The sequence below is a fragment of the Arachis hypogaea genome, chromosome 3, assembly GCF_003086295.3.
Source record: "Arachis hypogaea cultivar Tifrunner chromosome 3, arahy.Tifrunner.gnm2.J5K5, whole genome shotgun sequence".
NCBI classification, from domain to species: Eukaryota; Viridiplantae; Streptophyta; class Magnoliopsida; order Fabales; family Fabaceae; genus Arachis; species Arachis hypogaea.
In genome coordinates this window covers 18,766,190-18,789,623 of record NC_092038.1, presented here as the reverse complement: position 1 = coordinate 18,789,623, position 23,434 = coordinate 18,766,190, and the positions used below count along the sequence as shown (strand labels likewise).

Genomic DNA, 23,434 nt, shown 5'->3' with positions numbered 1-23,434 from the left:
GATAAATGATGGCTATTTTTATATGGAATTTAAGTATTATATTTGTTTATAACATTAATGTTTTGGTTATTAGTCTATGTAAGATTATAAGTTAATATTTTATATTTAGGAAGTATAAGATTTTAGACTAATGCATAATATTTTGTGTTATTTGTATGTGACTAAATATTTGATATTATTAGTATCGATTCGTAATTATACTTTAATTTCAGAATTTGGTTAGTACTTATTATATTTTTTAAATAAATTTCGTCATATTCATCTAAAATAATTGTTGGAGATTTCGAAATTTTCTCATGCTAGCTTTTAAGAAGATAATACATTTTGTGTTGAACTTTGTTTTATAACTAATATTGTGTAATATTAATTATAAATTAATTCATTTATTTTTAACAAAAATAGTCAAATTAGAAAAAATATAAAGATGCATGGAATTATGATTTATGGAGAGATTCAAGTTCAACATTGACTACCAACTTCTTCGTAATAACTAACAAGTAAGTTTTTATTTTTATTTTTTATAAATTGTTAATAAAAGTCCGATTTTCACTCAATTTTTACTCGATATAATTGTAGTACGAATATATATAGCTTTCGTCGAATCTAAAGTCAGATTAGAGTCTAAAAATTAGGTCCGATTTATATTTATATCTGTTTTAGTGGTATAAAAATCAACACAAATAAATAATAAAATAAAAATATAAATAAAAAAATAAAAATATATAAAACGTGATTTGACAAAATTTTTTAGTAGTATAAAAATAAAAATATTTTTTAATAATAAAAATAAAAGTACTATAATTTATATTTATTTTAAAAAAATTTTATTTTAAAAAAATATTTTTAATATAATAAATAAAAATATATTTATATTATTATATTCAAACATAATTATTAAATAAAAAATACTTTTACATAAAAAATCTAGATATAAAATTATTTTTATTTTTTAAAAAATCGCTTAAAATTTTGTTTTTTTCATAAAATTTCACACAAATAAGCCCATAGCACTCAGGAGTAGAAAGTGATATCACATAATTTTTTTGGCAACAACTAATTCATGCATACACTGACATATACAACTCAAAAATAAAATAAATGAAAAATAATTAAAAAGAGTTGAGAGAAATTAAAATTTACATCATCAGCTTCAAAATACATATTTATATGTTATATCTATATCTATCTTTTGAGAACGAAGAAAAAGGGAAATTCTAATGTCAATCTTCTACCGTTCTCCGAACAAGCAGTGCTGATCAATGAACTAATAGTTTTAACTACTGGTCAAAAGTAAGCAGTGGTGTTATAAGCGGGCTAGATCAGAAAGCAAGTTAAATAGTAAAATAATCAAAAGAGCTCAAAATATCTTCATGCCAACGACGTCGTTAAAATTAGCGTCCCAACCTCAAACGCTGCCTCAATCTCCACCGTCACGCCAACCACTTCAGCGGTGGTCCTCTGCCATCCTCCGCCGCTCACAAATCGAAGCGTTCGAGGCTTCCTAAACAAATAAAAAAGAAACGAAACACACGGGGAAAAAAAAAAGAGAGAAAAAGAAATCATCGTTTTCCGCCCAAATTTCAAAGGTGTGCTGATAAATCAAAACTTCTAAACAATTTTCACTTAACAGTTACCAAAATTTAAAAATAGCTATCGCATTTTTTCTTAAGAAATTATTTAATCCAATGCCATTCATCGTACATAACAAACCTGAAGGTCACGATCCGAAGCGTCGACGTCACGCCGTCGTTTCAACGACGTCGCCAGGTCAAAACCATCTCCAGCGCCGAACTCCGACTCTTCGCTGCCGGCGGAACTCGAAGGCGGAGGCGGCGGGGTGGTGGAAGAGCACCAAGGCACAACCTGATTTTCTCCGTCCACATCTTCGAAACCGTCGTCGTCGTCGTCGTCGATTTCTGTCGCGTCGTTATTTTCCCCTTCGCTCTCTTCTTCTTTTGGTTTTTCTTGTTCTCCCTTGGAACAACTGTGGCAGAGGGAAACGGCGTTAAGGAGTGCGGCGCCGGTGGCTTTCCACGGCGTAAGTGAGTAACAGTCGCGGCAGAGGAGCGTCCTGGAGTGCCTAGCCACAAGGAAGTTAGCACCGTGAACATTAGCGTCGCAGGTCCAGCATAAGCTAGCCTGGTCCGACTCGCAGAAAGTCCTAGCCCTAACCTTGCACAGTTCGCACTTCTTCATCATATCCACCTTCTTGAATCTCAAATTAGAAAAATATCTTACTCTTTTTGTTCTCTGTTTATTGTTTTCGTTGAAGGGTGAAGGAGGAAGAAGGAGAAAGACGGAAAGTTGTAAGTTACGTTGTCTGATCTTTTATAAAAGAGTAAATCAATTGATCAATCCCTGATTTTGCGTAGCAGCCCCAAAAACTAGTGAACCACCCTTCTGTTCTCTCTACTGTTTGATCTGATTTAGATATTTCGTTTGTCTTCGCTGTCACTTCAAATAAATGTAAATAAAATTGAAAAAATAAGTGAGTAACTTGACGGCTCATCCTTAAACGCTCATTGCTAAATATGGAGTGCTGCACATCTTGCGAATTTATTAAATCTGAACTCTTTATTTATTATATTTTATTTAAATGATCTAGATTAAAAAAGACAACCTGTTAATCAGGTTAATCATTTTTTATAAGTTTTAGATTTTTTTGTAAATCTCAGATATTAGACTGAAGTTAAAAATAAAAAATAGTATATAAATATTAAAAAAGACATGTCTGTACAAAAAAAAGTTATTAGACTTTAGAATTAAAATAAATAATACATAAAAAATAAGTTGAAAATTCATGTACTAAATCCAGAAAAAAAGATATATTAGAATCTTAAAAAAGTAATATTAAATATATATTATGTATATAATATTAAAATTTAAATAAATTTTGTTTTGTGTGAAATAAAATTATAATATTAAATACAAACACAATGATAAAAAATTTTGTGTTATATATATAATATTAAAATTTAAATAAATTTTATTTTATGTGAAACAAAATTATAATATTAAATATAAAGACAATGATAAAAAAATTTGTGTTATATATATATATATATATAATTTTATTTTGTGTGAAACAAAATTAAAACATTAAATATGAATAAAATGATAAAAAAATTTGTATTATATAAATTTAATTAAAAAAACATATATACAACATAAAAAGCAAACAAACATATAATAATTTTATTTTGTGCGAAATAAAAATTTATATAAAAAATATTTATATAATTTTTTATTAACAATTTTTTTATTGAAATATGTTATTTTATTATATTTATAATATATTATTTTGGATAATTATATTATTTTAGTTAATATATATTATTTAAAAAAATATTTAAAATTTATTATTTTGTATTAAGAATATTATTAAAAATATATTATTAATTTTTTAGAATAATATTTTCTTTTATTTGGTTCAAACATGACAATAAAAAAATTTTAGGTAACTGTGTCTACTCAATAAATATTATATTCATTTATTTTTATATTGCATGTAAAATAAATAATTAATGTTTGAAAAAAGTTAATAAAAGAAAGAAGTATTTTTTTTACCAACTCTTAGATAAAAACTATGTCATTTGAACTATAACTCGTTGATAAAGAAAGAAATATTATTAATTATATATTAAATAGAATAATTATTTATTAGGCTCATTCTTATACAAATAAAATTTTTTCTTAATTTTATATCTGTAATATTTTATACCAATTAACTTTAAAATTTAATTATTTTTTGAATAAATTAATAAAAAAATACAAATAATTGTTTAAATATAATTGTATTTTAATTTTTCATTTTATTATGTACAATTTGAGGATAATTTGAAATAAAAGATAATGAACTTGTTGTAACTGCTATCTATTTTGTGCTTTGACTATGTCGTCATCTGAGAATCATGGCGCCTTCATGGAGACCGGGGTTCTTCTACAGAATCGATTTTGCGTTTGGAGTTAGTCAACCAGCAGCAGCGACATACATGCGTCTTCCTTTTCTATGGCAGCAATTTTTTCAGACTTTGAAGGTCATTTATGATAGAGGTGGAATGTGGTGGGTTCAAGAGCGTTAAAATCTGTGACTAGTCAGAACGATAATGGAAGCACCTGCCAACAAATAAAACAGTGAAAATGCTTGAAAATATCACATCGACAATATCAGAGTAATGGAGGAATTCAATTAAATTTTTTTGAGTATTTTTGTGGTGTAAAGGTCGTCCGTGTGTTAAATGAGGGAATTAGTATTTTTGTTAGTGCCGGTTTGTTTGTTCAACCCATGACAAAAAAAATAACAATAATAAATAAATTTAATTTACCTGATAACTTTTGATAGTAGGTTAACTTTTAAAGAGTATTACACTCCCTACTTTACTTGGAGTGCACTAGCTTTCGCCTAACTTAACTAATAAGAATTAGCAATATTAATCGGAATGTTTTTCGGTTTCCGCCATTTGTTTTTCTTTCTGCGATTCTGCCTATTTTTGACTGGGGTTAACAGGTTATTAGGAAATAAGACACTCTAATCTACTTATCCTTTAGCTATCTTCCGAGATATTTCTTTCTGGCGTGCTTCAAATTATTATTATTTGAATAAAATATTAAAGAGAGTGTTAGATAAATAATGATTATCTTAAATAACTACTAATTAAATAAAAATATTTATTTTTAAATTAATTATCTAAATTTTAATATTAAAATAATTATCTATACATTTAATAAAATAAACATTCAATATATTTATTATTTATATTATTTAATATTTTTATTGTCTACATATATTTTCTAATGTTAAAAGATATACGGATGTGGTGTTTTTATTACTGAGATTTGTGGCCATAAAATTTTTATTCGGAGGAGTCTACGGTAAAAATGTTTAAAATACTTTTAAATTTAGATTTTTTTTATTAAATAAATAATTATATATTAAATTTTTGACATGTAATTTAAACTAAAAATATTATTTTTATTAAAAAGTGTTTACTATATTTTTATAAGATATTTACTTTACTATAATAATAAATTTATACGTAACAATAAAATAAAAATATAAATAAATACAAATATAAAAGATAAATTGCATTATTTATGTCATCATCTAAATCCAAAAACAAAAAAATCAAATCTAAAAAAAAAATATATCTGCTCTTCATCTTTTTCTCCTTCCAACCCTCAAAGACGCAACAATGTTCAATGGAAGATTCCAATTTCAATTGCAGATAGAAGGTGCAAATGAAATAATATGCTAACAAGTAAGCTAACTTCGTTTACATTATTAAAGAGATATAGTAGACTGTTTTTCTGATTTTTTTGCTCTTAATTTATCTACAAGTTAAAGGAACGTACAAATTAGAATAGTTGCAATGAGATGTAGAGAAGGAAATCGAAATAAATTTAGTAAAGTTTATAGAAATTTGGATGGGGAGACAGAGCAAAAATAAGTGAGCAACAGAAACACGAATGACTGAATATGAGCTGGGAATATGTAGCGCTACTTGTATTGTTCTCTTGCCGTCATTGGTTGACTCCTCACAATAAGGGAAAAGATGAAGATCGTATTTTTGTTTTTCCCTTATCTGATTATTTTAGTTTTTTTTATAAATAAATAAAATAAATATTTTATTTACAAATATAGATAATTTGAAATATTTTTATTAATTTGTATTGCATTATTTATCTCGTTTGCATATATCTCATTTACTAAACGAGATAAGATACATTTGTAATTTCACGTATCATGTTTGCATATTCAAAAACTTTATCTTTAACAACTCTTTGATTACTATATTTGTGGAGTGTTGGTGTCTAAAGACTCACAATTTCCACATGTCTTGAAGTGAGTGCATTATCATTCTGTAGAACGTTGTGTACCACCTCAAGTTACGCACTAACAGAGAGCTAGTGGGTGGGTACTTGCATAATTTTTACACATGGTACCAGCACCCGACCTGGGAGTGGGTAGAGGAGCTCCTTGATGTCAGGTCTCCTCATGCTCAACAGCAGTGGACGTAGGGAAAGGAATCATTCTCGATCAAGCTGACATGGCTGAGGGACCGAGTACGGCATATGCCAACTACTACAGATACAACCACTCTCTGATAGTACACTAAGTGTTACATTCTGTTGTTGCTGATCGGGAGTTACCTGATGACAAACAATTCAACCAATCAGGTGGTTGTCCTTAGTAGTGGACTTTGCAAGGTGCTGCAATTTGTCTTGGAGATCAACTGTACTTGCCTGGACATACCACTTTTTATGCTCTGCAGCACATCGATCTATCATAGACATTGTTGGATGCACTCCTCTACTAGTCTCGTGAATTTACTATAGATTTTCTCAGTGGTGTCTATCCGAGGGATAGACTCTGATGTTTTCATTGGCCGTGAGGTAACTATTTTCATATACAATTATTGTAGTTTTCATATATGTAATTCGAAAGTTTATTGCATAATTTGAGAGATTGTTATTGTTGCATATGTCCATATGTTGGTAGGTATTGACCAGCGAATCCTTTGGTATTGCCTTTCGTTGGATCGATTACAATTGGATGAGGTACATGAAAGTATTTTAGTTAGTTGTCTCTAATTGAGTAGTTCTCCTATATAATGAACTGAACCTGATGATTATATTACACTGTATTTTGCAGTTTCTATGGACGCCGTACGACGACCCAGCCCTACAGACTATCAGTGTGAACTAGTTGAAAGAAGAGGTAGAATAGGGGACATGGATGAGTGTTGTTCCCTTTGTTTGCTTCAATATTGTTGAGTTTCACCATGTTGACCGGGTGAAATGCCAGTTCAGCGGCGAGCAGCCGGTGCCTGGAGACCTAGTCAATATCGATCAGTTTCTGACCACCACAGGACAGAACGAGGACGTCTGGTGGCCCACTCGAGATCAGCAGTGGTATGATAGATGTAGGTCTCGATTTGAGGGCCACAAAATCTCTATTCAGCCATTCACTAACTATCGACTTACGCAGGAGTACTAGGACAGGTTCAAGCTTGCTTTGCTACGTTAGACATCTATCCAACCAGGACGTGCTTGATGATCCCAAGCTTTATCCTCTTTTGGATGACGTGCAGTCTACTGTCAGTCAGCCACAGGAAAGATATTACTGTTATTGACTTGTGCCACTCCAATTAGTAGCACACTACCATAGTTGCCATACAGATGCGTGGCATTGACAGAAACGAAGGGCTTGTAATACTTGAAAGCTTTTACATAGGTAGAAAAAGCCTAAAATACCTTATTAAATTGGCTGCAGTCACATACCACTAAGTGTCATTCATAGTACAGTACGGCCTCGAAATCACATACTGTTCTGGGACAACTAATCTGCAATACTTAGAGGAACCTTGGCACCTTATTATATGACTCCTCCCAATTACCGTATATGCACAATTGCCTTTTACTTTGCTATCTAGACCTTTCTGTATGAGGGTTTAAAGTGATAGCTTTGCCTAACTGCACCTTGCAAAACATGACTAATGGCTGATGGGCTAGACTGTATGAGGGACAAAATGACACTACAAATGAGGTTGTTGTCCAACTATCGATGGTCATGGGATATGGTGGGGGCTACACAGGGGTGTGCACCTCCAAATTTACGTACCTCTCTAGTGAAATAAACTATATAAGGTAGGCATTTATAACAAAAATAATCATGATAAATAAGAATATACACCACAATTAAAAATTTGATCTCACTAATATTCGAGATTTTGTTGGAGGCACTACAGAGACTCCAAGGACATCCTAATGCAAATTGCATGCAATGCACATGGTATTTTAATCGATCCAACTCCACGACTCAGCACTTAACACTTCTGCGAATGCTATAATTCCTCACACCTTGCGTTATTGCCCCTCTGCTCCTAAATCTGTGGCCAATCCTAAACCCCACACCACCGTCTATGTTGTAATAATCTCTACCCATGTTGAAAAATAAAATGTTCTTGTGCATCACATCCAGATCCAATGTATGATAGTGACTGGGTACAGCTAATAAGGCCAAAATTGGTTGCGAAACAGGCAGAAGATACTGAATTGATGTGTCGACTGGAGTTTTTTGTTCAAACTCCTCCTCATCATTGAAAAACCACTATCGTTGCTATCGGCAACATACTCCTTATCGGATTGCTCACCGTTTATGTCCATGTCTATTATTAGATTAGCGCAGTGTAACTATGGTGATGCAAGAGGTGGGTCATTCTGGACAAAATTTGAGTGGCCAGGTCCACCGCCACCAATATTACCAACCTCCACAGAAAGTTTCATCACTTTTTCTGCCATGATTCTCTTGTGGATGTCAAACATGAGCCGCACGTGCTCATCGTCATAGAGTCAAAACAGACGAAATCGAAAAACTCCATTTCTTATCGATGCTAGCAACCTATACCCAACTCTTCCAACCTTTTTTATCCTACTGGAACTGATGATCTTCAATATTAGACTCTTTAGCTCATATAAAGAATTTACTCTACGAGTGCACAACAGAATAGGATTATCACACTCAAATATCATTCCAGTGTTACCGTTTCTCATATGACATACAATTAGGATACACACTTATAACCACATATCCATTACCACTAGATATTTTTGCCTAATATTTAGAAGAAAAACTAACGCTGGAACGTCGTTTGGGTTACCAATCTTGGCAAGATTAATAACTCCACTATGATGAAAATAGCCAAAAACCCACTTTGGTTGGCTAAGCCGAAGATGCACATCTTTCTCTCAAAGAATTTTGAGGAATAATAAGCACATAACTTATTTAATATATACCTCTTACATACGCATATTTATACTAGTGGGGAAGAGGGGAGGGAAACCTTTATGACTTGGACAATGTAGTTGGACTAACTCATAATACAATACAATAACATCTGTTAAACTAGACTACTTTAATTAACAACACAAATATAAAATATATGCTCCTGCATCAAAAATAGAGGAGAAGAAAAAGTGAAATGTTTGTGAAGAATACAAATAGTTGTAGATCCTTTTATATCTAATCGAAATTTGTTATACTGTATTTCATTTACAATGAAAACATCATAACTTTTCATTTATCTAGTTTACAGTGTAAATGAAATAAGTATGTGTATATTTTGTTTACACTATAAACGAGATACGTGTTGAACGTTCTCTTTTATATATCACGTGTGCAAACGTAATATGTAAAATTGCAAATGTGTCTTATCTCATTTACGGTGTAAATGCGATATACACAATTATTTTGTTTACACTATAAACAAGATAAGTAATAGGATGCAAATCGATAAAAACGCTTCAAATTACTTATATCCGTAAATAAAATATTTATTTTATTTATTTAAAAAATATTTTTATTTTAAATGATTTAAATTAAAAAATTTAAAAATTAAAATTAATTGAATTTCGATATTTGTTAAATTTAGAAAGATATAGGATTGGTCGAATAAAATAATGATGTTTAATTTTTATTTGTCCCTTCTTTTTAATAAATTGTAAAGATATTTTAGTAAAAATAATATTATAATATTAATTTTTTTAAAAGTTAAATATTGACATAGATAATATAATTCACATGTCATATTTTTTTTTCATATTTTTATCATAGATACATATAAGCTATCAAAGCAAACTTTCTTAAAATCGTAATTTTGACTCTAATATCAAATTTTTAATTTGTTTAAAATTTAAGTTTTTAACAAAAAATTTATTAGAAGATTATTTTATTTTTTATTATGTTTTATGAATTTTATAATATTATTTTTTTACTTTTATTTTATTATCATTTTGATACATTTTTTATTTTATGAATTTAATAATTTTTTATCAGTTGAGTTTTTATTTATAGTTTTTATAATTTTTTCAATATATTTTTTCTACTTTAAAAAAATTTATATTTTAATCTACTAATTCTTATTGTTAATTATTTTATTTTTAGTCTAATAATTTTTATTTATTTTTAAATTCTTTGTATAAACCTTATAATGGAATTGATATTTAAAAAAAGAATTTTGTATAAATTTAAGAAATTCAGTATCATTTAAATTACTATTAGTTAAAATTATTAATATAATTATTTTTTATTAGATTTTTTATTTTATTCATAATTTATACTTTTTATGATTAATATACATGGTTTAGAGTATGTTTTTTAACTATGACTAAATAAACAACTTTTAAAAAAATTGTTTTTGTCATCTTTACATGAGTAGCATTTTTTTTATTTAGAGAAATGCTAGATAGTCATGAAAAATTATTATTTTTGTCCATCAGTTAGCCATCAATATTTAAAAGTATGGGATAAAATATATTGTTAGATTACTTGACTAAAAAAATTAGACTAAAATAATTAAGTTAATGGCTAAATGATAAAAAAAATAAATTCTGATGGTCATAATATTTCTCTTTTACTTATCTTTTTGAGTTAATACTCAAAATGGCTCTTGAAATTTGACCTTCGATTCAATTCAGTACTTTAATTTCCAATTAACCAAAGTTGTATTTTGAAATTTTAAGGTGTGACTCAAGTTGATCTCTCTATCCATTTCTGTTATCGAAAAATTAAAGTCGCACAATTAAACGACGTCGTTTTCCTATTCACCTCTCTCTCTCTCTCTCTCTCTCTCTCTCTCTCTACCACATCGTGTGCTCATGAGTCACATCTTGGCTCTCTCCTCAGTCTCGCCTCCCTCTCACTCTCTCACACATTCACACTCACAAATCTGCCACTGCCCACTGCACGGTTGCTTCTACATTGGCGTCTCCTTTGCGTCTCATCCCGGCTCCTGTGCATCTCTAGCACTGCGTCGTCGACTCCGTCCGTGGCTCGCCTTCATTGTGTCGCCACGTCTCCTTGCTTTTGTGCTGTTATGTGTCTCTCAACCCCCGTTTTGCCTTCATATTATCAGGTAAGTTTTTTTTTTAAGTTATTTGGTTATTGAATTATAATATGTTAATTTGTTGTTGTTTTTATATGATTATGGTGAATTGAACTTTGTTTTTCTCAAGAGGATTTGCTCTTCTCTTTTGGTATTTTAATTTCTTTGTCAAACAACCAAAAAAAATATCGAGGAAGATAAAGAAGAAGGTTATTTGAAGTTTGTATAACGAGGTGAGAAAAAGAGAGAGAGATGAGAATTTATCGATCAAATTGAAGAGGAGGAAGAAAAAGAGAAGATTCAATTAATAGCTTGTGTAATGAAGAAATAGTAAAACGACGTATTTTAGACGCAAACAGCAACACAATGTCATTTAATCATAGCACATTTCTTTCTCGTAACGAAAATAGATGAAGAGACCAATTTGAGTCATATTATAAAATTTTAAATTACAATTTAAATCAATTAAAAAAAATTAGTCACAAAAAAAATCAATTAAAAATTAGACAACTAAATTAAATCAAAATCAAATTTTAGAAATCATTTTAAATATTAACTCTATTTTTTTATAGGCTAAAGACTTTTAAACCTGATTGTTAGACAAAAAATGAAAAAATCAACACTCTATTCTAATTGATTTTTACAATAACATAATGCCATTTGCAAGACAACTATTGTACTTGATCCAAATCCGATGGGAGGATTTGGACAGTGTCAAACGGCTCTTCCTAATTCTGGAAAACTATGCCTTTGAGATTTATTATTATTATTTTGTACTTTAACTATCTGTCAATCTTTAATAAAATAGAAAGAATACTAGCTAAATTATTCTTTTCTTTAAAAGTTTTTACTTTAATAAAATGTATAAAACAAAAAATCAAGATATATTGCTCCGTTAGAATTGAATGTATTCTTTTATATGTTGTATAAAACTAAATTCTACATTAACCATATACCAACAATGTATATGTATGAAATTATAATATAATATTAATTTTGTATATCGTATCACCTAAGGCAACATGTCAAATACAAAATTTCGGTCAGTAATTTCATTCTAGTCACTAAGGGTGTATTGGGCAAATACGTTGGGGAGGAGAGAAGTCCGTTTAAGCTTTTTGAAAGTTTCACTTTGATGTTTGGCAATTTTTATCTTTGTGAACGCAGAATTGATTCTGCCTCTGAACCCACGTTTAGGAGAAGCTCAAATTTGTAACTTTTGTGTTTCACATTTCACGTTTCATGTTTAGGAGAAGCTAAAATATTTCTTTTTTACCAATCCTACCCTTCATTTTCTTCTATAAGAATGATACTAGTAACTATTATCTTCACAGTCATTCTTTGTAGTTCTTCCTGCTTCTTCATAATTTTTTAGTTCCATTTTTTTTATCAAAATCGTTCAGATTTATTTCAATCACTAACAAATTGAAAATTTTTTATTTTTATTTGATTTTATTCATATGAATTTTATTTATGTTTTATGATATTTTTTTTGTTCATATGATATATGTTGTTGGTTTTATGAAATTTTTATTATTTTTTATCTGTATAATTTTTTCTATTCTTTGATATACTCTATTTTTTGTTTTGTATTAATTTTTTTATTTTTTATTCTGAATTTGTAAAATTTGTAATTGTAATTGTAATTATTATATACTACGTTTATTATCAAAATTTTGAATAATATAAATTATGATCCTATAAAAAAGGACAAAATAAATAAAAATTAATTATAAGTAACAATAAAGTCATAAATAATAAAAAATTATAGTCTAAAATAATACTAAATTAAAGAGTACTGACGATACTACAAAAAATTATAGAATATTTTCTTTTTGTGTGACATTATAAAATTTATAGTACTCTCTTTTATATTTTTATTTTTTATTGTATTTATTTTATTTATATGATAAATATTTTTTATATTATTTTTTATAGTATTCTGATTTTGCAGGAATATAAAATTGATGTCTATTTTAGTAATTTTTCATCTAAAAGTGATTTTGAGTAGTATAATCCAAACAACATTTATTTTACTATAATCAATTTTAATATAAAAATTACCAAACATAAATCACGTTAACCCAAACTAACTTATCATCAAAATCAATTTTACAAAATCAATTTTATGCAAATTTTGGTTTGCAAACTGTCATCCAAATACACACTAATTCGTTATTAGAAAGAACAACTTTCGGTCGAATATAAAACAGTAGATGGAAAAGTTAAAAGTGAAGGAACAAAGAAGTGATATCCGAGGCGACAAGAGAAGAAGGCGTGGCTTAGATTTGATAATTGTGTAATGAGAACAAAGGACGGCGTAGACTGTGGAGGGGCAGAGAGAAGAGTAACCATGAAACAACCAAAGTACCAAACAGCTTGTAACCAAAAGCAAAGTGAATGGACGAGGATGTATTCGTACGGGATTCGTGGTGTCAGACTATGCCAGGTGGCAGGAGTGAGGCTCCTTCTTCAGGGAACATAAATCCTTTTTCTGTGGTCTATCAATAGTGCTAGGGATGACATTATGACATCATCATCCAATGCCTTCTCTGGAGTGGATTCGATCTGGGGGTAATTATCCATTCTGGCACAGGATGGGTTGTTCTGTGACATTTTTTCTGCGATGAGATAGGGTTAAGCCGGAAACATTGTGCATCTTTAAGCTAATTTTTTTTGTGTTTGTTATGGTGCCTAAAAAGTATTGCTTAACTACTAAAATAGGTAAAATAATTAATTTTAAATTTAAAAGTATAAAAGTTAAAAACCTTTAAAAATTTTAAAGTTACTATAAAAAGTAATTTAGGCAAAAGTTAGGCACTAAACAAAAGGCACCATAAAATTGGCCAATTTTTTTAAGACTAATTATTTAAAGAAAAAGTATAAAGGACGGCTAAGATTATAATCACAGAAATTATTTTTAATATGGAAAGAGAGATAGTATTTTGGTTGAATATTGATATTTGAAATGTATTACAGTATTGTGGAAATCATTCAACATACTCCTCACGTGATGTAACACACCCCTACGTGTTGGCCAATATGTTGCCACGTATCCAACACGCCCTCACGTGTTGGCCAGAATGCTGTCATGTGTCCAACATACCCCCACGTGTTGTAACACGCTCCCCATGTGTTGACTTCTCTTTTACAAAATCCACTCATCTGTAATTACACCAAATAATCTCATTTCCCAAAAAAACACCAAAATTTTTTCCACACAAAAAAAATCAGCCTTATAATCAACTTGAATCAATTTTTTAATTTTAAAAATTTTTAAGTTTTAAATAATGTGTGTCTAATATTTGTGTTAAGCTAGTTCGTCTTCTTTTTTTCTCTTTTCCTCCTCTTCCAACTCTTCCTCTATCAACTATTTCTCTTCTTTTTTTTTCTTCTCTTTCCTTCTACTTAGCCAAATTTTTCGACACACACGCAAGGCCGCACCACAACCTCTTTTCACCGCCTGCACGCCCATCACAAACGAAGTAATGCTACACCACAACTTCTTTCTACCAACCATCGTTGCTCTCTCCATCGTAACGTGTAGTGCCATCGGCCACAGCGACTCCCCCACTTACGACGCATTGACTTTGACCACTGCGACTCCCTCCTCGTGTTATCCAGCACGGCCAAACGACGTAGCTCCCTACGTCGCGTTGTGCAACGCCTCCGACCATTGCAACTCCCTCCCTTGTGTCGCGCAGCCTAGTCGACCACCGCGGCTGCCTCCTCACGTCGCGCAGCCTCGTTGAATGCCGCATCTCCTCCGTTGCAACGTGCAGAACCCTCCTTCCTCCGCCCCGTCAGACCACAGAGCTCTCCCTCCCCTGTCGTAGCAGAGAGCCTCCAACCACTACGCGTAACACCCTTATTATCAGAATGTCACGCTTCCAGTTGTGCCGCTCTGATAGCGAGGATATTACGATGACTTCTATATACCTAATAATAAAATATGAGCTTTTAACTCGAAACCATATCGCTGTTTTCTTGAAAAAAATTCTTTATTTTTTTACAAACATGCATATATAAACAAATTTAAGGGAAAAGCAAAAAGAAATTAATACAAAACGAAAGAGATTTACATTAACTTCACTTTTGAACACATCAAGAAAAAAGCAAAAAGTCTCAACATACATACATATATATGGAAAAAGTTTGGTAACAAAATTTTTAGCCATAATTAGCCAAAACTTTTTATAATTTACTTCATTTATATAACTTAACAACAGTTTTATTTTTTTATCTTACTCTCCTATCAATTCACTTATCATATTCTTATCCGCTCCACTTATTAATGACATTAGTTATAATATCATATTCTTTACTATTAGACATTCTTATAATCAATACTTAATATTTCTTTTTATAATTTGATTTTTTATTTAAGAATACAATAAAGACTAATAATAATTATAAAAAACGGTAATTGATAATTTGTATTAAATGAATTAATTGTAATTGATTTTCTATTTTTGTTAAGTCATTTATCATTATTTAATGGAGAGATACAAAACCGGAAAGCTACTAGAATATGATTTTGTTTCCGTTAATTCAATTATTTTCATTCAAAATTCACAACTCTAATACCATTGCAAGCACAATTAGAATATGTCAAGGAATTTTACAAGAAGTAATCTTTATCATTGCAAATAGTATGACATTTGAATTCGACCTTAATATGGTACTTATGGTAGAAGGTGCTGAAAAATATGGAAAATCACACTAGCTTTGATGAGGTATGGTAATAAACTTATTTATTTTTTTTGTGTTTTTATATGCATTTATAATTATATTGTACTAACTAAGTTCATACAGATAACATTCATATGTCTATATACATAACATCCATAATTACATACAACTAACATCTAAAAATTAAATTCATGTTTATTAGATATTACATCTATACACATATCATTTTTTAGTTATTACATAAGTAACTATAAAATTAACACAGATGTTTTTAAATTTTATCATAATTGAATTTAAAAAATTCAAATTCTTAAATTTATTTATTCAATTGATAAATTTACTCATAACATCCATCAATTCATACTCATAACATCTATAATTTTATATTAATAACATCCATAATTTTGTACTCATAATATTCATAATTTCATACATATGATATCTATAATTAATAAATTTTTATAATTAATATTATCAAATTTCAAACTATATGTTTTATTGTATTCTTCAAATAATCTCATATGTGTACTAATAGGTCATGATTTTAATTATTTTAATATTTTTATTTAATATTCATATGTATGCTTATTTATTGATTTTAATATGGTGAGTTAATAATTATTTTTAAAAATTTATTTTTTAATTTTTGTTTATATTTTATATTTTATTTTTTATTATTTAATAATCTATATGTAAAATATAAATTATACAGTAGAAGTTGTTAAATATTTTTAATTTAACTTCCATAATTTTTGCAAAGAATTATTACATTTTAATGGATAATAATGTGATTGAGAGATGTTAGGAATTCGATTTGGGAGAAACTGAAATTGATTTTGGAAAGAACATTAATGACTCCAGGCATGCAGCAAAATAGTAGGTGATAAGGAGAATAAGTGATAAGGAGGTGTATGTCACTTACTTATCAAAAATAGAATGAAAATTTTTACGTGACATTTCTATATTGTAAATCAATATATATATATATATATATATATATATATATATATATATATAGAGTTTCAAATACCAGGATATTCATATGACATAAATATGAGGAGAAAATAAATGTAATTCTAAACACACAGAAGCTACAAAGTAGGCTTGATGTAAAAGATTGCATGATTTAAACATGCGATGGTAGTGTAATATGGCGAAAGTTTACAAAGCAGGTTGGTATTAAAACGACGGGGATAACATTCACACACTGATCTAGTACCAACTTCAGAACTTTGACCTGACGTACTTTTACTATTCCCAACCGTGCTTTATCGAACAACTCATCCGATGGTTCTCAACCTCATCTAACACTTCGCAAATCCACTACCGAACACAAGTCTGACATCAACAAAACTCTTTCGCGTGAATCAAAGCTCCATAACTTCCTATGATATTGTCCATTTACAAACTTTACCTTATGCATCCACGAATCGCGTCCTTAAGAACTAACGTATCACTTACTATATCTAAAGGTTGCACGTGACACCAAAATAAATCTCGAGTTTACTCAGAAGGATACAAGACCTTAGATAGGAAGGACAAGCAACAACGATAGTACTCATCATAAGGAATTTGAAAGAATTGTTGAAATCACAAGTAAACAAGGGTGTACAAGCAATGAGGTGTGCTGGAAAGAAAAATCAATTTGCAATATTAAGAATAACTCACGAATCAAAGAAATTCGATAGGAACAATAAGTGAAAAAATAGTGCATTCATTCGAAACGAATTCAAGTTGAGTCAAAGAAGTATGAGATCTATAGGAGAAGAGTGACTGATGAGCGGATAATTTATAAGCTTTTTGACATTATTTTTAGGTAGTTTTTAGTATGATCTAGTTACTTTTAGGGATGTTTTCATTAGTTTTTATGCTAAATTCACATTTCTGGACTTTACTATGAGTTTGTATTTTTTTCTGTGATTTCAGGTATTTTCTGGTTGAAATTGAGGGACCTGAGCAAAACTCTGATAGGAGGCTGACAAAGGACTGCTGATGCTGTTGGAATCTGACCTCCCTGCACTCAAAAAATTGATTTCTGGAGCTACAGAACTCCAAATGGCGCGCTCTCAATGGAGTGGAAAGTAGACATCCAGAGCTTTCCAGCAATATATATAGTCCATATTTTATTCGTAATTAGACGACGTAAACTGGCGCTCAACGCCAGTTCCATGCTGCATTCTGGAGTCAAACGCCAGAAACACGTCACGAACCAGAGTTGAACGCCCAAAATAAGTTACAACTTGGCGTTCAACTCCAAGAGAAGCCTTAGCTCATGGATAGATCAAGCTCAGCCCAAGCACACACCAAGTGGGCCCCAGAAGTGAATTTATGCATCAATTACTTACTTCTGTAAACCCTAGTAGCTAGTTTAGTATAAATAGAACTTTTTACTAGTTTATTAGATGTCTTTGACTATCTAGTCTTTTGACCACTTATCAGGTCCTTCTCCTTTATTTTCGAATTCACATCATACTTTGGGGGCTGGCCATTCGGCCATGCCTGGACCTTCACCACTTATGTATTTTCAACGGTGGAGTTTCTACACACCATAGATTAAGGGTGTAGAGCTCTGCTGTACCTCAAGTTTCAATGCAAGTACTACTATTTTCTATTCAATTTGACTTATTCTTATTCTAAGATATTCTCTGCACTTCAACATGATGAATGTGATGATCCATGACACTCATCATCATTCTCACCTATGAACGCGTGACTGACAACTACTTCCGTTCTACCTTAGACCGGGCGCATATCTCTTGGATTCCTTAATCAGAATCTTCGTGGTATAAGCTAGAATTGATGGAGGCATTCATGGGAATCTGGAAAGTCTAACCTTGTCTGTGGTATTCTGAGTAGGATTCCGGGATTGAATGACTTTGACGAGCTTCAAACTCGCGATTGTTGGGCGTGATGACAAACGCAAAAGAATCAAGGGATTCTATTCCAACATGATCGAGAATCGACAGATGATTAGCCGTGCTGTGACAGAGCATTTGGACCATTTTTACTGAGAGGATGGGATGTAGCCATTGACAACGGTGATGCCCTACATACAGCTTGCCATAGAAAGGAGTGACAAAGATTGAAGGAAGACAGTAGGAAAGCAGATATTCAGAAGGAACACAACACCTCCATGCACTTATCTGAAATTCCCATCATTGAATTACATGAGTAACTTTATCTTTATTTTCTGTTTAAATTTATTATTATTAGAAAATCCAATAATCTCTTAATATAGTTGAATCCGCCTGAATGGGATTTACAAGATGACCATAGCTTGCTTCATACCAACAATCTCTGTGGGATCGATCCTTACTCACGTAAGGTATTACTTGGACGACCCAGTACACTTGCTGGTTAGTTGTGTGGAGTTGTGACAAAGTGTGATTTATGTTTGAGAGCACCAAGTCTTTGGAGCCATTGTTGATGATCACAATTTCGTCCACCAGTGACTAAAGCTAATGGTGACGCTCACAATTTCTAAAAGTATGATTAAAAACACCCTTGAATACATTGTATATAAAGAATGAGAAGCTTAAGGGAAATTATTTCACGTTCCGAAAGAAAAGTTATGCAACAAACATTTTGTAAAAGAATGACAAAAGCATAAATGTTATGTCATGTTAGAAGAAGTGCAAGTTGAAAAAAATAGATTATGCGAAGTTTGAAAAATGAAAACTAGTTTGGCTAAGAGCAAAAATATTTCTTCAAGTATCTTGAATGATGTTTAGGTGCATAATCAAACAAAAGCATGTATTGAAAACTGCAATATGGTTGGGTTATACCAAAACTTCTTTAAAAAGGGTTTTAAAACAAAACTCTGAAAGGATACTTGAAATCATAACCTTATAAAGATATTCAAGAATATTGAGATATGCTAAAGAAGGAAATCAATTCACATCTCGAAAAAGTAGCTTAAATCAAAGGAATTTGGATAGGAATCGCAAAGCACGTCAAATCAAAGAAGTTTTCAACTAATTTGAAAAAATACAAAGCTCATAAAGAAAGATAACTCAATCCAATAGCAAACTCTCAAAGATTTCAACGATTACTTTGATGCATCAAACATTTCACAATTACATCAAAGAGTACATGAGTCAAGAAGAAGAGTTTGAACAGATGAAGATATTTATGTTTAATGGTTTTTCTTCGAATGACTATTCTGTTGGGAATAAGACACCATTCCCCTTTGAGAAAACATTTTTGCCAGAGAAATAAAATAGACACAATCACAACATAAGAATTTAACGTGAAAACTCCAAGAAACTGGAGAAAAAACCACGGCAGTTGTCAAATGACAACCAGAGAATATCACTATGTGAAAATTGTTACAACACATAGACTTCTTACTCTCTAACACTGGCACCCCAGTACACCCATACTCTCTCAAAGCAAATATTTAACTACACCTCACAACACTCTCTAATCAAAGAGTATAGAGGAAAAGAGAAGTCAGATACAAGCTTTAAGTGTTTCCGACTGGTGCAAAAAATATGGAGAACTTAGCTTCATATTTATAGCCTAGGTCACCCACTCCATTTGCAATCCTAAACAATGTGGGACTAATTCAACCAAATCCTAACAATCTCCACATTGATTGAAATAGTCACACATCTTCAGCTTCCATTGTCAACACTGACAATTCTTTGCTGCCATTGTCTATACCGAAAATCATAGTTCAGAGAACTATCATACTCCACCATGAAAGTATACTCACTTGGAATTAGACCACTCCAAGCATTTCGCCTTGGTACAGATCGAAACCTTGCTGAAAATTCATGGTGCAACTTCCAAATTGGCTTTTCCTGGAAGTTCTTCAGCCATCGACATACTCCGCCACACACCTTGCATCTCAACGCCAACCAATGCCCGTGTGCAATTGTGGACCCGATTGCCACAACTTATCCTTATCCATGGCAGTGCAGTAATACCATGAGGATACTTCTTGTCTTCTAGAGAACATCATCTTCTCTCATAGAGAGAGCAAATACCAGAGATCTTCTCCTTCAACGCCTTGTGCAAACCTGATTGTATCAACACATCCTTGACTTGTATTTGCCACAAGCCAAAATTGATTCTTCCATCAAATTTCTCTATTTCAAGCTTCACAGCACTTGAATATCCTGACATTGTTGCAACCGTATACTGGAATAGTATAACTCAACTGTAGATCGTGCACTAGGAAAGTTCCCCAGGAAAGAGAGGTGGGTCACAATGGACACACTTAAATACCAAGTCTTTCCTTAGCTAGAACCTTTCCAAACTGCACTCTCACAGTGTCACATTGCCTTCCAGCAACAACAACAGCAACCAAAGATCAACCTCAAGCCACAGGATAAAATTCTTTTCTGATGTGGAAGGTCAGACTAGGCTGCAACCACAGAGCATACTAAGAATAAATCCCACCAAACCGAAGCTCTGATACCACTTGTTGGGAATAAGACACTATTCCCCTTTGAGAAAACACCTTTTCCAGAGAAATAAAATAGACACAATCACAACACAAGAATTTAACGTGGAAACTCCAAGAAACTAGAGAAAAAACTACGGCCGTTGTCAAATGACAACCAGAGAATATCACTATGTGAAAATTGTTACAACACATAGACTTCTTACTCTCTAACACCGGCACCCCAGTACACCCACACTCTCTCAAAGTAAATATTTAACTACACCTCACAACACTCTCTAATCAAAGAGTATAGAGGAAAAGAAAAGTCAGATACAAGCTTTAAGTGTTTCCGACTGGTGCAAAAAATATGGAAAACTTAGCTTCATATTTATAGCCTAGGCCATCCACTCCATTTGCAATCCAAAGCAATGTGGGACTAATTCAACCAAATCCTAACATATTCATCTATTGTATTTTAATGGTAATAGAGGAAAAAACTCTTTGGAAAAATGGTGGTTCAATTCTATGATGTTTTATAGGCAGTTAGAATACAGGTGTGTGTTAAGTAACTCAATGGATAGTTTTGGTCCTATTTTCAGTGCAAGTGAAGACCCAATTTTGATTTATATGAAAAAAGACTTTCCTAGCTGGAATGATAGTGACAATTCTAGTTATAGTAATGTTGATTATTTAGTCGGTGTCAGGAACATTAGAAATTTCCTATTTGATAAAATTCTTTTAGTTAGGGATAACAATAGCCAAAGGAACCGTTATTCCATATATTTTGATATTGAAAATCAATTTTTGGAAATTTTCTAATGATCCTTCTTTTATAAGTGAACTAGAAAATTTTTTTGATAGTTATAATAAGAATTCTAGCTATCTGAATAATGTCTCTAAGAGACATGAGAATCATTACATGTATGATACTAAATCGAGTTGAAAAAATGGCATTCATAATTGGATTGAAAGTTATCTTTTTTCTCAAATCTGTATTGTTAGTCACATTTTAGGTGAAAGTGATAAATACAATGACAGTTACTTTTATACTTCTATTTGTGGTAAGGGCGGAAATGGTAGTGAAAGCGAGGGTTCTTCCATAAAAATAACTATCATGAATGAGAATTTAATTAAAAGAGAGGATTCTAAAGATTTCGATGAAACTCAAAAATACAAGCATTTATGGATTGACTACGAAAATTGTTATGGATTAAATTATAAGAAATTTTTTAAATAAAAAATGAATATTTGTGAACACTGTGGATATCATTTGAAAATGAACAGTTCAGATAGAATCAAACTTTCGATTGATCCAGGTACTTGGAATCCTGTGGATGAAGACACGGTCTCTATGGATCCCATTGAATTTCATTCGGAAGAGGAATCCGAATTCTATAAGAATCGTATGGACTCTTATCAAAGAAAGACAGGATTAACTGAGGCTATTCAAACAGGCACAGGTCAACTAAACGAGATTCTTGTAGCAATTGGGATCATGGATTTTCAGTTTATGTGGGGTAGTATGGGATCTGTAGTAGGCGAGAAAATAACCCGTTTGGTCGAACATGCTGGCAATCAACTTTTACCTCTTATTTTAGTATATGCGTCCGAAGGAGCACGTATGCAAGAAGATCTTAAGGAATTTAGGCAGACATATACAATTAAGATTAAACGAGAATGCTTACGAACAACAAAATATGGTTGGAAAATAATTTTCAAAATAATTTCAAAAGAAAATATCAAACAAGAACTTCAAGAAAAACCATGAAAGAATAAGATAAGTAACCAAGTAACCTCAAGAAGCAACATCTATCGTTTCTCAAACGCTGCGATATACGTTACTTATTACTTCTATTTTGTCTATGATAACTCGTTAGCATTCTCATATACATAAACTATTAGTGTTAAGTTGGTTAAACTTAATACCATGAAGTATGTAATGATAGACTAACGACATTAATCAATAGATAGTCATGTGCTTAAAACTCTAACTCTCGTCATTTAGACAAGACCTACAACATGACAAATGCTCAAAGTATACAATTGAAGTATAGTCAGTTCATTCATTAGGTTCTACAGGAAAGACTACTTTGATGCCATAATGTAACACCCTAACAATAAGAATGTCATGCTTCCGGCTACGTCATTCTGATAGCGAGGATATTATGACGACTTCTATAGGAGCCTTTAACTTAAAACCGTATCGCTGTTTTCTTAAAAAAAAAACCCCGAAGATCTTTATCTTTTTACAAACATGCATATATAAACAAATTCAATCACAATCTTCATATATATCATTACAAGTAATTTACAAATATACCGGACATACATATCATTACAAATCACGACTCCTATCCTTTTTACAAAAATATATAACAAGGCAATCAGAGGCGCAGAAGAAACTCCTTAAACTCTTCGTCCATCTTAAAAAGAGAAATTTGTAGCAGGTGAGAACCTAACTACATGG

General features: G+C 31.2%; 1 protein-coding gene and 1 pseudogene across 1 annotated transcript; one reads left to right on the top strand and one right to left on the bottom strand.

Moving 5' to 3' along the window:
- Positions 1 to 1,119: 1,119 nt before the first annotated feature.
- LOC112789704 (uncharacterized) lies at positions 1,120 to 2,472 on the bottom strand. The gene is made up of 2 exons (XM_025831722.3): positions 1,711 to 2,472; positions 1,120 to 1,501 (listed from the first exon to the last, which is right to left on the bottom strand). The coding sequence occupies exons 1-2, from the start codon at positions 2,197 to 2,199 to the stop codon at positions 1,445 to 1,447; spliced, it is 546 nt and encodes a 181-aa protein (XP_025687507.1). The 5' UTR covers positions 2,200 to 2,472; the 3' UTR covers positions 1,120 to 1,444.
- A 4,264-nt stretch (positions 2,473 to 6,736) lies between these two features.
- On the top strand, positions 6,737 to 23,037 carry LOC112773600 (acetyl-coenzyme A carboxylase carboxyl transferase subunit beta, chloroplastic-like; annotated as a pseudogene).
- The last annotated feature ends 397 nt before the right edge of the window (positions 23,038 to 23,434 follow it).

Bases quoted from the DNA above. Each gene is read 5' to 3' on its own strand.
- LOC112789704 (XM_025831722.3), bottom strand. From the start codon at position 2,199: ATGATGAAGAAGTGCGAACTGTGCAAGGTTAGGGCTAGGACTTTCTGC. The intron at 1,502-1,710 runs GTTTGTTATGTA...TTATTTGTTTAG, and splicing joins CTTCGGATCGTGACCTTCAG to GAAGCCTCGAACGCTTCGAT.